The sequence below is a fragment of the Ochotona curzoniae genome, unplaced genomic scaffold (assembly GCF_017591425.1).
Source record: "Ochotona curzoniae isolate NIBS_2020 unplaced genomic scaffold, NIBS_Ocur_1.0 contig_291, whole genome shotgun sequence".
Classification (NCBI taxonomy): domain Eukaryota; kingdom Metazoa; phylum Chordata; class Mammalia; order Lagomorpha; family Ochotonidae; genus Ochotona; species Ochotona curzoniae.
The window spans coordinates 5,150,551-5,166,757 of NW_024465649.1; the positions used below are offsets into that span (position 1 = coordinate 5,150,551).

The following is a 16,207-nucleotide window of genomic DNA, read 5'->3' on the forward strand; positions in this document are numbered from 1 at the left end:
ATTTGGATATCCACAGCATCATTTGCTGGCCATGCAAAATGATCTACTTAAAAATCAGCCCACTCTATGGTTGCTGAATGTTGGGTCCTTCCTGCAGTTGCCTTGGGAGGGCCAGTCAAGTGATTTCACAGGCCTCGGAGAGACTGTGGGCTGGCTGGTCTCTGTCCTCCCTTACCTGCCAAACAACTGTACTAAGATGTTTAAAGCAACAGTTATCAAGACTGTCAGTAGCATGACCTAAAAGGATAGCCAATAAAGAAACACGACAACAAATTCATTCAAAATGTGCTTTTAATGGCCATTCCATCAAAGTCAAGCAGAATCACATTGCAAAATTATTATATGTGTGTGTGTATATATATTTAAAAGGTGCATTTTTCAAGTTTCATTTGGACTTCATCTGATCCTTCCTGTGTAAAACGTTCTTGAAGCTACAATTAACACAGAACATTCACGGGCTGGTAACTCCTCAGGCCCTGCAGGACGAGGAGCTAACACCCCACATCTTGGGTAGAGTTAGAAATTTCAAAAGCCGTGTGTTTATTCAGAAGCTTAACACCAGTCACGAAAGACATTTTCAACATAAAACTTAGGCACTCTATATATTTGGAATAGCCACAAAATATTTCAACAAGAGTTAATGCACTTTGTGATTGTGTCTATTCAGAGATAATTCTCAGGTAAAAATCTCTGCTTACTAACATCTTAAATCGGAGCCCATTAAGTCTTGGAAATGGCTGACCTCTCCCAGCGCCGTGCTGTGGCTGGAACGAGCTGAGCTGCTCCTTGCCCTGAGCCTGGGCCCCATCCTTCAGCGTTCCCTTCTTTTCTCACAGAGGACCCTGTGACAATCACTGAGAAGCACTTCCCAGCGTTTTCGCTAATTCATGAATAACAACATCCATAATCAACGTTAAAGGTATTTTTCGTTCATTTCCATTTCTCTCCTATAACATTAAAAGCATTCTTCCATGTTCTACTGTAGGTGCATTCTTGGCATGGAAAACTCCAGCAAGAACCCTGGAAACATCATCCTAACATTGGCACAGTGCAACCTGTGCTGCTGGCCTTGTGGGCCTGGGGGCAAAGCGAGGGACCACCAGACATGTCTCTCTCTGTTCTGCCCAACCAAGGTCACAGCGACTTCTGACTGGAGGGCAGGGTGCTGCTGGGGCTGCCAGCTCCTCATTTAAGATGGAAACGGGGATGATGCCTGCCTGCAGCGATGCCGTTAACTCTACAGGAGCTTCCTGAACTGCCACATGGGTCAGCAGGATCAGCATCCGCAGTAGGAGGCTAGTGTTCCGTGTTAAGAACGAGGTGCATTTGCTCCAGGGTACAACATTTCTGTGGCTCAGAGAACAATTAGAAAGCCTTTTAGAATTCTAAGGCGATCACAGCGTGCAAATTGACTCATCAAAATCATCAATGACAAACATACACAGATCTAATCAGAGAAATGAAGTTGAGACTGATTTGACTATAAGTCACACTGAGAGCAACACAGTAATTTCCCACAGGAGAGTATGGGGTTTCATCCCGGGAATCACGGGTAAGTTAATTACACTGCTAATGTTCTCTGGCTTACTTGAAGAGACAATTAGCGTAAGTAAATCATGGGTGAGATGACAAGTTGCTTAACATTTGTTTTTGTTCACTGGATGAAATCTGAGGTTGCTGTTAAGTCTCGGCATAATTAGGGGATGGGGAGGGGCCGTATAAGGAATGAGAGGTTGTTAACTCTAGTTTTAGCAAATACAATCAGAATCAGTTATTACCAGTTGGAAAACACCAATGTTGAATGTAAAACAAATACTCATTCCAGTTTTAGACAGCAACCTCATGAAGAAGTGACAGGTGAGAAACACGAGTCAGGTGATTTTGTGTTTGAGGATACAATGGAAACCTCAGCCATCTCTCCCGAGCAGAGACGATGAGACGTGAAGAGCCAAGTGGAACTATCAAGACTGTTCTGCATCTCCACCCAGAACTTCATCTTCTAATGGATATATATATATATGTATATATATATATATATTTTTTTCTCTCTTTCTCCCAAAAGGAAACAGCAGACCAATGAATGTTCTAGACAGCTATCCTGTGATGAGGGCTTGAAGCTCAGGACAGCACGGTCAAGGTTACAGCCCCTCTCTGGTGTTTTAGGATGGCGACAGCTTGCTCATGAGTAACACCTTCCAGGGTCTCGCCATTAACAGCTAGAATCTGATCACCTCGCTTTAATCGGCCGTCATCTGCAGCTGCTCCCTGCAAGCAAGAAACATGTGGGTTTAACTTGAGGCAAAGTAGTTGACATTAAATCAATATTAAAGCTTCTAACTGGTTTCTGCTATGCATATTAAAAGAGTAACTTTAAAAAGTATCCATTTTTTTTCAAGGCTGTGCTTTTTGCTTCATAATGACTGAACAGTCACTATAATTATGAATCACAGAAAACATACCAAAAGAAATGTACCAATGCTTACAATTCTTTTTATGCAAGTAGAATTTCATTTCAGTATTCAGGATTAAATAGAACTGAATGTCATTTTACGTCAAGTTAGTGGAACTGCCATATAAACAAAAGAAGCTAATAGTATTGAACCTGGCTTTAGTCTTATTGCCAAATACAAGCAGCAGGTAGAGTTCCTGTTGCATTGTTAAGCTATCACCAGGGCGAGCTGTTGAAAATACATGTGGCTTTAAATGGGCAAATTGTGGGGCTTGTGGATTATATCTTGATAAAGCTGATTCTTACATATATGCCTATCAAAGTAGAATAGCTCTAAGATTTTGTAACACCGTGTTCTAAAGCTTCAGCGTCCTCTTTGATCATCTAAACAGGTTTCTTTTTTTAAAGATTTATTTTTATTATTTTTTCATTGGAAAGGCGGATATACAGAGAGGAGAGACAGGGAGGAAGATCTTCCGTCCGATGATTCACTCCCCAAGTGAGCGCAACGGGCCGATACTATGCCGATCCGAAGCCAGGAGCCTCTTGCGGGTCTCCCACGCGGGTGCAGGTTCCCAAAGCTTTGGGCCGTCCTCGACCGCTTTCCCAGGCCACAAGCAGGGAGCTGGAAGGGAAGCGGGGCTGCCGGGATTAGAACCGGCGCCCATATGGGATCCCTGGCGTGCAAGGCGAGGACCTTTAACCACTTGCGCCCCCGCACCGGGCCCAAAACAGGTTTCTAAATGGCTACTTTCATTTTATACTCACTCCTGCATGGTTCTGCAAAAAGGCACAAAGCAAGTGAAACTTGGGGTTTCTTCCATTCTGAAGCGGACTACTTAAAAATGTCAGGCTATTACTAAAAGACATTTCTGATTGTAAGGGGAGAAAAGACCTAGAAAGGTATTTGTAGGAGGTGTCTCCAGCTGTTGGGGTAACAAGGACAGCCCCTTGAGAAGCCAGTACTGGAAGTTCTCCCAAAGAAGCTAACCTGTAGGGAGAAGGAGCTGCTGCCTGATTCACTCAGAAGCCCCGCCAAAGGGATCCAACGTGCCCAGTGGTGTCTACCTGCAGCACGAAGGATCCAAAGCACTGGGGCAGTTATCTTGTCAAAAGGGTGAGATAACCTGCAGGAATGCTCACTGAGGAGCACTAAAGCCAGATCTGTCCCAGGAGTGAAATGTCAAAGTTAACTTGCACCTTCACTCAAATCCCATAAGAAAGTTATGCGTCAACTAAACTAAAGATAGAACCAAACAAGTAAGTCTAGTGGGGAAAGTCAGAATTACTAGGTAACACTGATCTTAATATATTTCATATAAAAGTTGGGGCTCCTGTGTGGCACAGGAATTAAGATGCCACCTGGAACTCGTGCAGTATAGGTCTGAGGGCCTGGGCTCAGGTCCCTGCTGCGCTTCGACCGGTCCCCTGGGAGGTCGCAGGTGAAGGCCCAAGGGCTCAGATTCCGGCCGCCCATGGGGAAGACTTGGATTGGGTTCCTGGCTTTGGCCTGGCCCTGCCCTGGCTATTGCAGGCATCTGGGGGGTGCACCAGCAGATGGAAGATCTCTGTCTCTGTTTCTGCCCATTATTCTGCTTTTAAAACAAATAAAACTTTAAAAAGTATATTCATTTCCTATGACTTCTAAGGCCTTCAGAAAATCTCAGATAACTGTGTAAATTAATTCAAGTTTTCATTTCTAGTAATGCAAAATAAGAGTATTTTTTCAACTTCCTAAGGTTTGCACACTATCATAGGTATTGAAGTGCTTTCTTAGTAATTATTGATTTGTGTTTATTCTCCCACTTCATCAATGGCATTTATGGACTGAAAAGGGAAAGGATAAAACAAATTCAGACCTCTGACTCTCTTCCCCTGTGGTCCTAACCTGGTGACTTAACCTTCTCGTATGCTATAAAACAGGTGTTTGCTATAAACAGAGAGCAGCTCCAATACAAAAAATCCAAAATGCACCAACATTTGAAACTTTCTGAGTGCAGTACGAAGTCACATGTAGAAAATTTCATCCCTAGGGCCCGGCGCGGTGGCACAGTGGTTAAGGTCCTCGCCTTGCATGCCTGGGATCCCATATGGGCGCCGGTTCTATCCTGGCAGCCCCGCTTCCCATCCAGCTCCCTGCCTGTGGCCTGGGAAGGCAGTTGAGGACGGCCCAAAGCTTTGGGACCCTGCACCCGCATAGGAGACCTGGAAGAGGCTCCTGGCTGTGGAAGATGGCCCAAAGCCTTAGAGGCCTGAAAGGGGCTCCTGGCTTCAGATTGCCTCAGCTCTGGTCATTGTGGCCATTTGGGGAGTGAATCAGCATATGGCAGATCTTTCTATTCCAGCTCCCTGTTTGTGGCCTGGGAATGCAGTGGAGGATGGTCTAAAGTCTTGGTACCCTGCACCCGCGTAAGAGACCTAGAAGAAGCTCCTGGCTCCGGTAGTTGTGGCCACTTGGGGAGTGAACCAGCATACGGAAGATCTTTGTCTCTCCTCTCTATAAATCTTTCTTTCCAATAAAAATAAAATAAATCTTCAAAAAAATTAAACAAATCTTTGAAAAAGAAACAACAACAAAATCTGAAGCCCTTCTGGCTCCCAGCACTCTGGATAAGCGATCCTCAATGCTTTTTTCCAATTTTAGTATACGTGCTGCCAAAGCGAGCACTCTCCTCAAGCTTTTTTAAGGGACTCAGTGTGCATATTCAACAATGGGGAAACGACAACAAAACAGCTCCGACAAGCAAGCTGTTTCCCACTTCACAGGCTTGAAACCTGCTGTCTGCATTGTTAAGTCAATACCTTCTTGGTTTAGGGCGGAACTGAGCTGCTGAAGGGGCTAAGACCTAAGGCAAGCTTTGGTTTTGAAGTTTCCAACCAAACACTGAAAGACAATGGCAGAACTAGATAGCTTTTTTTCAATTTTTAAAAAGATTCATATAATTAAAAGCTAGAGTGACAGAGAGGGAGAAAAGGAAAGGAGGAAAGAGGGAAAAGTACAGGCATGGGGGGGCGGGGGAGAAGTTTTCCATCCCCAGATAACCTGGAATAGCTGGGGTTGGGCCAAGCAAGCGAAGCCAGAAACCAGGAACTCAACTGCAGTCTCCCACCAGGGTGGCAGTCACCCCTGCCTTCCAGGGGCACGGGGAAGCTAGATTAGAATGGGAACTGGCACTGCGCTAATGGGATGTGGGTGTCCCAAGCTGCAGTTAACCAGCTGTGCCCCACTGCCTACCTGCTGACAGCCTTTCAATCAGATTGTCTTGCAACTGCTACACCCCATAATGCATATGGTGCTTCACATTTCTTGGGGGAAAACTCACAATTCACCAACTTAACTGAGCAGCATAGGACACCAAAAGGGTCAAATTCAAAGAGAGGCTCTGCTGGTTCACTCTCCAAATGGTCACAATGGCTATGGCTGGGCAGGCCAAGAGCCAAGAGCCTCTTCTGGTCTACACGGACACAGGAAAGCCCAAGCACTTGGACCATCCCCTTCTGCTTCTCCAGGTCATCAGCAGGGAGCTGGACTGGACATGAAACAGCCAGGTCCTGAACCAGTGCCCTTAAGGGATGCCAGCATTGCAGTGGGCAGCTTACCTCGGAGAAGCACAATGCTGGCTCCTTACAGCTGGCTTGGAAAAACAAACTGCAATAAAGTGCTTAAAGCAATACTGCTGACTCCTCCTCACAGCATTAAGGTGTCTCAGGAGGCTGGCCAGCACACAGTTCATCTGCTTTGCAGGTTCTCCAGCTGCAGCATCCCTCTTCCTTGGCAGATTTCCAAGCCACTTCTCTCCCTTTTGCCTAGCATGAGTGTCTGAGAGTAATCCAGATCCTTAACAGGCACTCCGGCAAGATGCAAGCAGGTACATAAAGGTGCCGTGGATGGTCCAAAAGCAGATGCCAGATGGCTCCAGGGTTTTGTTAGGGCATGGAAGGGCCCCCTTAACAAGTCGATAAAGAGTGAGGAGGCAAAAGGGAGTTTGTGTTAAAGGAGCTGCCATTTTCTAGGAGATGAAACCTATTGTTTCTTCCTTTGAGGACCTATACTTCCTTTGACAAATAAAGCAGGAGGGGACAACTGGATCGATTTATAAACCAATAACAGAGGTAAAATCAATGAAGAAAAACATTGCTGTGTTAACACTGAATACTTCTCAGAAATTTTCAATGTTTACAACAAATTTAACTTCCTGTTTAAAAAAACACAACGAAGTGAAAAGCAATAACTCTGAGAGCTGTCTGGAGGCAGGACTGGGACTGGACAGCATGACTTCATGCCTTGAAAGTAATTATTTCATTAGTGAGAAATAACTTTGTTGTGTATTCGGTCTAAGCTTTTGGATCAAGCCTTACAGCCATGGCTGGGGCGTGGGAAACAGCCACAAGTCGCCGTGTCCTGAGGCTTCCCGGGACAGGTGCCAGGGACGCTGTGTCATCTGAAGCTGGTGCAGTGCTTCCTGCCACGGCCCCCTGGAGCAAGCCAAAGTCACATCTTCTTTGTAGCTCAGAACAACGCTGCTAAGGCCAGCTTAGAGAAAGCACGGCCCTGCCCTCTGTGCTGTGTTGCTGTAGGGAAACAGTTTCCCATCTATGAGCCTCCACTTCTGCAGCAGAGCCCTGAGATCACACTTGTGCCTGCACTGTTAGAAAACAACTCTTGGTTTCCTAATCCGATGTGGGAATTTTCTGTCATCTTCAAATGAAATAAGCATTCACGCACACGCTGAGGTTAAACCCAAAGTAATGCAAAAACAAGCACTTTTCAAAAATTCTCTCCTAGGTTTGATTTTTAAAAGTACAATAAAAAGGAAAAAAAAATACCTTTGCAAATATAGTCTTGACATAAATTGGCAGGTCTCCATGGGGACTTCCATAACCCCCTACAATACTAAACCCCAATCCTTCAGAGCCTTTCTCCAAAGTAATAATCTTAGGTGGAGGTGTTCTGAAAACACAATGCATGCTGTTTAATTCAAGAAGAGATATCGAGAGGGAATTTCATCTTCACGGAAGAACACAGATTCGAGAGAGACTTTCACACTGCGAAGGTCAATGTTCAAATCAAGCTCTCAGAGAGCAACTATAAACTGATTTAAAACACTCCATGCCATGCCAGTGATTACTGTTTCAGGGATTTCCCTTTAACAAACCCCACTGCTGCCTTGTTAAAATTATGATGCCCAAGTCGTCCAGGCACGCTTCTATGCACTGTTACAGGGCACCTAACTGGAATCCACAGGTGTGAGAGTGACACGCTGGGATCTGATCATCGCGTACAGACTTCATTTAGACGAGGATAGCAAGCTTTTGTGATGTGCTATGTTTTATTTTTATTTTGATTGTGATTGTTTCCTACCTGACAGGTGCTGGTATCATTACCGAATGGAGTGTTCAACCTGTGACTGCAAAATGAAATGAATGTATGCTATTGCAAAAACTAGGGGGTGGGAAGAATGAAGGAGGAAGGGGGGTAGGGAATGGGGACAGGAGTGGAGGTAGGGTGGAAAGTTATCAGTGAGCTCCTATATCTGGGTTGTGCTGTATGTGAAATTTGTCCACTTTACATAAATAAACAGCATTTTGAAGATGTACTGTTTAAAGCACACCCAAGCACGTGAGAGAGTGCCACGTCAGTGCAGCGGGACACCGCTGGTCCTCAGGGCTGCCCTGGAGTTCAATCATCGCAGCTCCTCCTCCCGGACGTCCTGGGCACACCTGCACTGTTACCTCCACTCAGAGATGAGGTCCAAGCGGAGGCTCTTCCGACTGTGGCCCTGCACCTCACCCTGCTTTCCAGTATGGCATTTACTAAGTCATGGGGTGATCCCTTCACCACTTATCTCCTCTAGCAGATGACAAACTCCTGCATGTCCCCTGCACTGGGCACTGTGCTTTGCCCTTCACTCTGAATCATAACTGCGCAGCTGAGAACTGTAACCCAGGATGAAGAGCAGAGCCAAAGTGATGGGAAATGGATCAATCTGTTGCAAATGTGTGACTTTGATGGCCAAAGCTTCGTTCAGTGTGGAAGTCTTCTCTCACAGAAACAACACGGCTAAAAATGCAATCTCTCCCATGGGCCCTAGTCCCTTTAATCTAAGCTTAGTTGAGACCAGTTTCTTAGTGTCAAATGCTACTGTCCACAGGAGGCTGGGACTGCAGACCCCACGAGCATGTCTGGGCATCCACTGGCATCACCTGATTCATGGCAATATGCATGTCTGGGAGAGCCACCTGCCTCAGATGCAACACAGTCCTGTGTTTGAACCTCACCAAGTGGGGATGCAAGCAACCGCTGGAGAAGTGGTCCTGTCTAACTGGAACGCTCTTCCCTCTCTCCTGCCTCGGTTCTGCCTGGGTTACTTGAGAGCTGACCTGCAGGTGGTGCAGACTGATCAGCAGTGTTTGTTGATGTGCTTATTGTTTACAACATGTGTGCCTAGCAACTGCTGACTGTGCTGAGCATCTCTGTTTTGAATGTCACCCTTTTTCCAAATCTTTCTCACCTCAGCTGAAGGAATGGTTTCAGAACGCGTCCTGATTGAGTTATGTCCCAGCTCTGTGGTTTCTCACTGGCCTCGGCTTGCCTACACTTAGCAGCCCTTATTTGCTATGGGCTTGTAGGTCTGCTTTTCCAACTCTGGCGATTCCTGGAAGACTGGGCTGTACCGCTGCCTACAGTTCTAACTCACAGAGGCGCTCAGCTAGCGGCTGTTGAACTAATGATGAAGGTTTCCTACATCCGCTGATAACGATGTCCCGGGTACGCCCCTGCGTTTCCCACTTGGGGGCCTTATTCAGCACTCTCAGCCATGGCCCACTGGCCAGGCACAAATTTGTTTCGTTTTCCTTTTTCAAGCCCAGCCCCCATTTCCAAGGATGTTGGAATGGGAACCTGAATGGCTACAGCTGTGCTGTTCAGCAAGCTCCTTGAAGGCACTGAGTCATTAGAGAGCTGGCAACCGTGCCGATCGACAGGCTAGAGTGTGTGCTGTTTTTGAAGACTGGGGTGATGTGTGATGTTCCTTCACCAGGAACATCTGGTGGCGCTGGCCTTCATTCACCTCATGAAATCCTAACGTTTTCAACCAGTTACCTTTAACTTGTATAGAGAAAATCAGTTTTTTTTTTCTTTTAAAAGATTCTACTGTTAACAACTGAGGAGCTGAGTGATTTTATATGCTCTGGTTCTCACTTACTAGGAGCTATGGGGTTGCAGCAGAGCAATCAGGATCATGAGGGCCTCTGTCTGCACCTCTACCCCAAGGGTGAGGAACACTGCTCTTCCTCTAAAGGTCATTACTATAACTTTAACATGCCACACACTTGTGCACTTGTCTATTTTAATGGCTTACATTACTCCTGTAATGAGCTAGAATAAAGCAGAGATTAATTTCATCTCTCCCCAAGAAAAAAACAAAACTCTAAGATGTCATCTAAGTTGATGGCCTCTGGGGGACACACTGGGGCTGGTTAGAATCATGAGATCCCTGCTGTGGGCCCACCCAGGCCAGTCTACAGCATTAGCGGAGCCCCTGCTGGCACCTCTAGGGACGGGTTTAGGCAACGTTTCTCAGTGCTGTTGAATCATCCTGCAGCAGAATCATCCTGGGAAACGTGTTACAATTAGGTCTTTGGATCTACTGTAGTCCACTTCACCAGAATCTAAGGAAAGGGTCCAGGGAATTGGTCTATTTGAAGCTTCTTGGATTATTCTTATGCATACGCTAGTTGGAAAAGCTCTGTCTTAATGATCACTATTGAGTGTCATGATAGGTTTTAATAAACCACTTGAGCAAGTGTAACAAGGAGATTTGGTCTCTGCTGTTTCAGAATGGACAACTACGGAAACATGGCTCATTGCTCCATAAGGCGGGATGCGTTTGGGCTCTGACATCTTTGCATGAAGGCATCAGTACTGCGTCAAGGTGACCAGATGCAGTGTGTGCAGGCTGTGTGGTTATGGCCTGTTGAAGAGTTCATATGGTAGGACAGAGTCTTGGGAGAGAGAAGCAACGGTTGGCACCCTCTGGGAGATTCTCTCGACTAGAAAAAGCAAGGCACCTTTCCCCCTCCTCTCCTTCAGGGAGCACACTTTAGCACCCAGGGGAGTTCCCAGGAGTGCTGGCCACAAGCAGAAGGGGCCCTGTGCAGCCAGCATACTCACTCTGAGCCCTCTGGATGGTGCTCGGCCACGGGCGAGCCGAGGTGGTGGCTTGCAGACATGTTCTCAAGCTGAGTAGCTATGGCACTGATGTTGGTGTCTGCCACAACCTGCAGGAAAAATCAGAACAACATATTTCATCATCAGGCAGGGCCCTTTCTGTCTTTACAAATAAATTAACATTTTACAAAGATATGTAAATATCATCTACGTGGCGATGATAACCCCCAGGCCTGTCTCTAGCGCCACTTCTCACTTAACCACCCAGCCGCACAGGTGACCCCCAACCTGACATCTGCAGTGGGGTACCTGGCTGCTCCCTCAATCCTAACAAGCCCAGACTCTGGTTATTGCAACTTGACTGCTCCAGTTCCATACCCATCCTGGCTTCATCCTCGTCTTCTCTCACAACCCACTATCTTCCTCCAATTCTACTGGTCCAGCTTTAAAGCCATCATCTCTTTTCAACAACAGTCTTCACCAGCTGTTCTGCTTTAGCCCTTGGAGTCTAGAACAGCTGGAGTGGTTTGATCAAATATAATAGATTGTTTCATTCCTGGGCTTAAAACTGAAACTAAAATTCTCTTGGACAAGCCATCTCTAGGTGGTCTGTCCTGGGAGGTCTCCGCCCCAGCACCCTGGTCCCCTGGCTATTTGTCCCCCAGGCCAGACGCAGTCCTGCGCTGATGCTCTCAAACTGCTGTGCCTTCTTCCTGGAATGCTATCCCCAGGCCATAATCCTGACCAGCCCCATTCCTCACTTCAGTACTCCAAGCCACCTTCTTTGGCCATTTCAACTGAACATCCACACTCATGTTCTGGCCCAGCATTTCCCATCCTTCCTGTCTGCTTCTTCTTTCCATCTTACATGCTGTGCAATGAACTGTTTCCTTATTTATCTTATTGATGGTTGCCCATTTCATGCTAGAATGCAAGGGTGGGAAGTCTGCCCACTCTGTGAGCTCATCCTGTTGAACAGCGCCTGGCATACAGTAGGTATTCCGTAAATAACTGAGTTAAAGGATGAACTGGCTTTCAAGGTTTGCCTCTTAGATGGTGCTTAACAAAGGCATAGAACAGTGGCATGCAAGCTTTTACTTGGCATTCTGCAAATGACGAGCAACACATACAGAAGAACCACAGCATAGCTGTGACAGCCATCTCACAACCAAGAATGAAGTCCCACAGCTTAGTGATGCTGTGCCCAAGTCCCGCTTCTCCACGATGAGGCATCATGCAAGCCTGCCTAGCTGCCTTTTCCTGGAATTGTGTCCATTCTCTGGGAGACTCGAGCTCCTTTCACAAGAGTTCCTTGATCATTCCTGCTTCGGACCACTGTCCTGATTCCCAGTAACAATCAGCCCATAGAGTCCTCAGAGAATTGATTCCAAGAGCCTCTGAGATACCAAAACCTACATCCCCTTGCATAAAATGGTACAGTGCTTGTAAATAAACAATCCTCCTGTGTACTTCAAAGCATTCTTCCATAATATGATGCAAGCACCATGTAAATAATTGTTTCACTATCGTGTTTAGGGACGACAAGAACAAACTCAGTATAGATGCAAGCCTTTAGGTCTAACAGCACTTTCACTCCACGTTGGCTGAACCCCCAACGCAGAACCTGCGGGTAGGACGGGCCCAGGGTAATCCTCAGGGCACAGGCGCAGTGCAAGCTGCTCCAGTTGCCTGCAGTTTCAGAATCGGCCAACAGAGGGCACAGCTGCCTCGTGGCTTTGCTGTGCAGCGGCTTCAAGCAGAGAACAAGCAAAGGCAACCGCAGAGCACTTTTAGAGTGAAGTACCCCCACCCCAAAAGAAAACATGGTGGCATCCTACTTATCTAAGGTCTTCTAGAACTACCATCAGGTGAAGAGTGTTGGAATTGACTGGGGGAACATTCAGAATCAAACAGCGATTTCCCCAGACCAGGCTGATCCATCACCACCAGCTTACTGTTCTCTTTCATGGTGAGTTGTGGAGGAGCTCTAACTGGACCTAGTCTCAACACACACTGTCTTTACACATGCAGCCCCTTCAGACCCGTCCTCATCACCTGGCCCTGGCCTTCCTCCTGCAGCTGGGCTCTGCCACGCCATCGCTCCCACTCCTGCCTCCACCACTCCTGCCTCAGACACGGGTCCCTCCCACGTGCACACTCCGGCTCGCGGGATACAGAATGTACATTTCCACGGGTTTCACCTTGGACAGTGTGCCAAAAACCTCAGCTTAGGCCTTGCTGTTCACCTGGTAATCTGACACCTGCTTTTTATTGTTACTATTATTAAACATTTTTCTTGATTTGAGAGGTTTATTTCCCCTCAAGTAATCCCAAAGTGTCAGGAGGCCAAAGCTGGGAGCTGGAAACTCAGCCCCGTCTCCCACGTGGGTGGCAAGAGCTCATCTACTCAAGCTGCTTCTCGGGGTGGATATTAACAGGAAGTTGGAATCTCAGACCAGAATGAAACCGACTCATGCATTCAGCCATGAAGCACAGGCTTTCTCACTTGCTGCCCATTAAAAAGCATCCTAGGTGTAGGATTTACTTATTTTTCTTAGAAAATCAGATTTACAGAGAGAAGAGACACAGAGAAAGATCTTCCATCTGCTGGTTCACTTCCCAAGTGGCCAAAACAGCCGGAGCTGCGCCAATCTGGAGCCAGGAGCTTCTGAGAAGCCAGAATATGAACTGGCATTCATACGGGATCCTGGCAGATGAAAGGTGAGGATTTCAGCCACTAGGTTATCGTGCCAGGCCCCTTGGGTATAGTATGAAAAACAGTCAGTTGCTGGCTGGTGCCTAGCCAACCAGGAAGGTATCCAGGCTGCTGGCCAGAGACATCCCTGAGCCAGATACCCTCGCCGGTGGAACCTGCTACCCAAGGGCTGTGGTTGCTACACCCTAAATGCTTATCTCTCTGCCACTTACCCTCTCACACACACAAGCCAAAATGGCACTCCCTTGCTTATGACCTTTAAGGGATTTCTCTCTGCATAAATAAAATAAAACCTCAGCTCCTTAATGGCACATAAAAACCCCTCCCTGGTCTCTCCCAGCCATATCTCCTTTTCCACTCCACCCTACATTCCACAGTTCTCTCCACCTGGAGGTCCACCCTTCCCCGAACTGGCCAGCTTGCTATCAGCTTAAGCGTTTCTTCCCTTATATGAGCATATAAAATTGAAACATGGAATAAAAAAATAGGTTTATTTAGGGCCCAGCGCACTGGTTCACCTGGTTAATCCTCCACTCTGTAAGTACTGGCATCCCATATGGGTTCCAGTTTGTGTTCTGGCTCATCCAGTCCCACCCAGCTCTCTACTTGTGGCCCAGGAATGCAGTGGAGGACAGACCCCCGTCCCTACCTCAGAATCCAAAGGAAGCTCCCGGCTTTTGATCAGCTCAGCTCTGGCCACTGCGGCCATTTGGGGAGTGAACCACTGGATGGAAGACCTTCTCTATCCCTCCTCTCTCTGTAAAATTCCCCCTTCAAATAAAATAAACCCTTTCTTTTTAAGTTATGTTTGACACACATAAGAAATCTAAACTCCACCCATCATTTTTTTTTCTTTTTTTAATTTTATTTTGCTTGGGATTCCCTCCCCCCACACTCTCACCACCCCCGATAGGTTTTTAGTATAGTCCTTCATAAGGGGTCATGATTCCATCAGTGCGTACCTTGTAGAAACAGCCTGTGCTGCCAACTGGCCAGGACACACCCCAGTGGAGCTGAGCAGGAAGCCCACTGCGAAGACGCCTTCCCCAGGGCAGCTTCCCACGCTACACTGCCGGCAGCCTGCTGCTTTCTGCACCTTCAGATTCCTTCCACCTAGACTGTACTTCTGACTACAGAGTGCGCGCTTCCCTCAAGCGAGGCCCGCCTGAGCCCCAAAGAGGCAGGACCCATCACTGTCCCTATATTACTGAGCCCCAAATAAACAGCTTCAGTAACTCTCCCAAGGCGACACGGGAGGGGGCGGGGGAGAAAGGGAAGAAGCCACGATTTCTTTAGAATCTGCATTTTGTCCCATGTGGTGGGAGGGGGTGCCGAGCTCGGTTTGTGGACAGAGTACATGGTCTAGTCACTCAACAAGCCGCTGGAAATTAATGAGATGCTAATAGCCGTGTTTGGCAGTCATGGGGAGGAACTAAAAGGGGCCCTGGATGCTGGGGGAGGTTAGGGGGTCTCGGAGCCACAAGTTTCCCCAACTGTTGAGAATTTTTTTTTCCCTTAAAGATGTATGTTTGGGAAGGTAGAGTTAGAGCTCTTTCACCTGCTGGCTCATTCCACAGAGGATGGGTTAGGCTAAAGCCACAAGCTCAGAGCTTCTGGGTCCCCCTCTGGGTACAGAGACCCTGGATGGGAAGTGGGCGAAGTGGAGCAACTGGGCACTAGCGGCGGCACTCATGGCACTGCACGCAGTAGCTTCATCACAACACCATGGTGCCTGCCTCCCCTCCCCCACAGGAACTGGCTGGCTCCGAGGCGTGGTACCATGAGCCTGTGCTGCGGCGCACACGCGCATTAAGAGCGCTGCATCTAGTCCCGGCAATGCGCTTCCGCGGCTCGCTGCCATTGGCCAAGGAGAGCGGTGTGGGATGCCCCAGGTTGGCGGCCCTGCGCATGTGCAGATCCAGGGGACTGTCTGGCTTCTGGCTTGTAACCAAGCCAGCTTCTGCCATTGCGGCCATTTGGGGAACTGAGCCAGCGGATGAAGACCTGTCGCCATCGCTCGCTGTGTGTCTAACTCTGCCTTAATATACATATATCTTTTTAAAAAAAGATTTGTTTATTTTTATTACAAAGTCAGATGTACAGAGAGGAGGAGAGACAGAGAGGAAGATCTTCCATCCGATGATTCACTCCCCAAGTGAGCGCAACAGCTGGTGCAGTCAGGAGCCAGGAACTTCCTCCAGGTCTCCCATGCAGGTGCAGGGTCAAGGCTTTGTGCCGTCCTAGACTGCTTTCCCAGGCCACAAGCAGGGAGCTGGATGGGAAGCAGGGCTGCCGGGATTAGAGCCGGCGCCCATATGGGATACCGGCGCGTTCAAGGAGGACTTTAGCGCTTAGGCTATGGTGCCAGGTCCCCTATATAAAAAAATCTTTAAAAATACAGATTGAAGACACTTCTAAGAAGCCAGTGAAATCAGCCATATGGTTAACTGCAAAACCAGAATCATTGAATTTAAAAAATGTCCAAATCTAGCTGGAAAACATAAAAAACACATTCCTAACTCTGAGAACGACATCTGCCTGAGCCTGGGCTCCTCCGGCCCTCCTCTACCTGCCACAGCAGCACGGCCTCTGATGGCTGAGCCAGTTGGGTTGAGAAGTTGCGCCGTCTCCCGCCTGTTGTACAGGAGTGGACGCAGGGGGCTCACAGGGAAACGTGCACAATTCCCACACCGCCTGGTCTTTCCCAGGATGAGATCGCAAACCTGTCATCCCAGAATGACTTTTCCAGCCCCTAAGGCATCTGCGTCAGCCCTTGTGGTCACTGTACTGATTGGCAAATAATCTGATAGCGGCAGGCTTAAACCTCCCAGGGGTTTGACCCCTCAGGTTGGATGGGTGTGTTCAACTATCA

The 16,207-nt window shown here is 47.6% G+C and overlaps 1 protein-coding gene across 1 annotated transcript in view; it reads right to left on the minus strand.

The window, feature by feature from the left end:
• Positions 1-277: 277 nt before the first annotated feature.
• The window catches only part of PATJ (PATJ crumbs cell polarity complex component), a 338,320-nt gene continuing 322,390 nt past the window's right edge, over positions 278-16,207 (minus strand). The window contains exons 42-44 of the mRNA XM_040978446.1: positions 10,623-10,729; positions 7,277-7,400; positions 278-2,265 (exon numbers count right to left, since the gene is read on the minus strand). Of these exons, the coding sequence (XP_040834380.1) occupies positions 2,119-2,265; positions 7,277-7,400; positions 10,623-10,729 (378 nt within the window). The 3' untranslated portion in view covers positions 278-2,118. The remainder of the gene's footprint in view (positions 2,266-7,276; positions 7,401-10,622; positions 10,730-16,207) is intronic.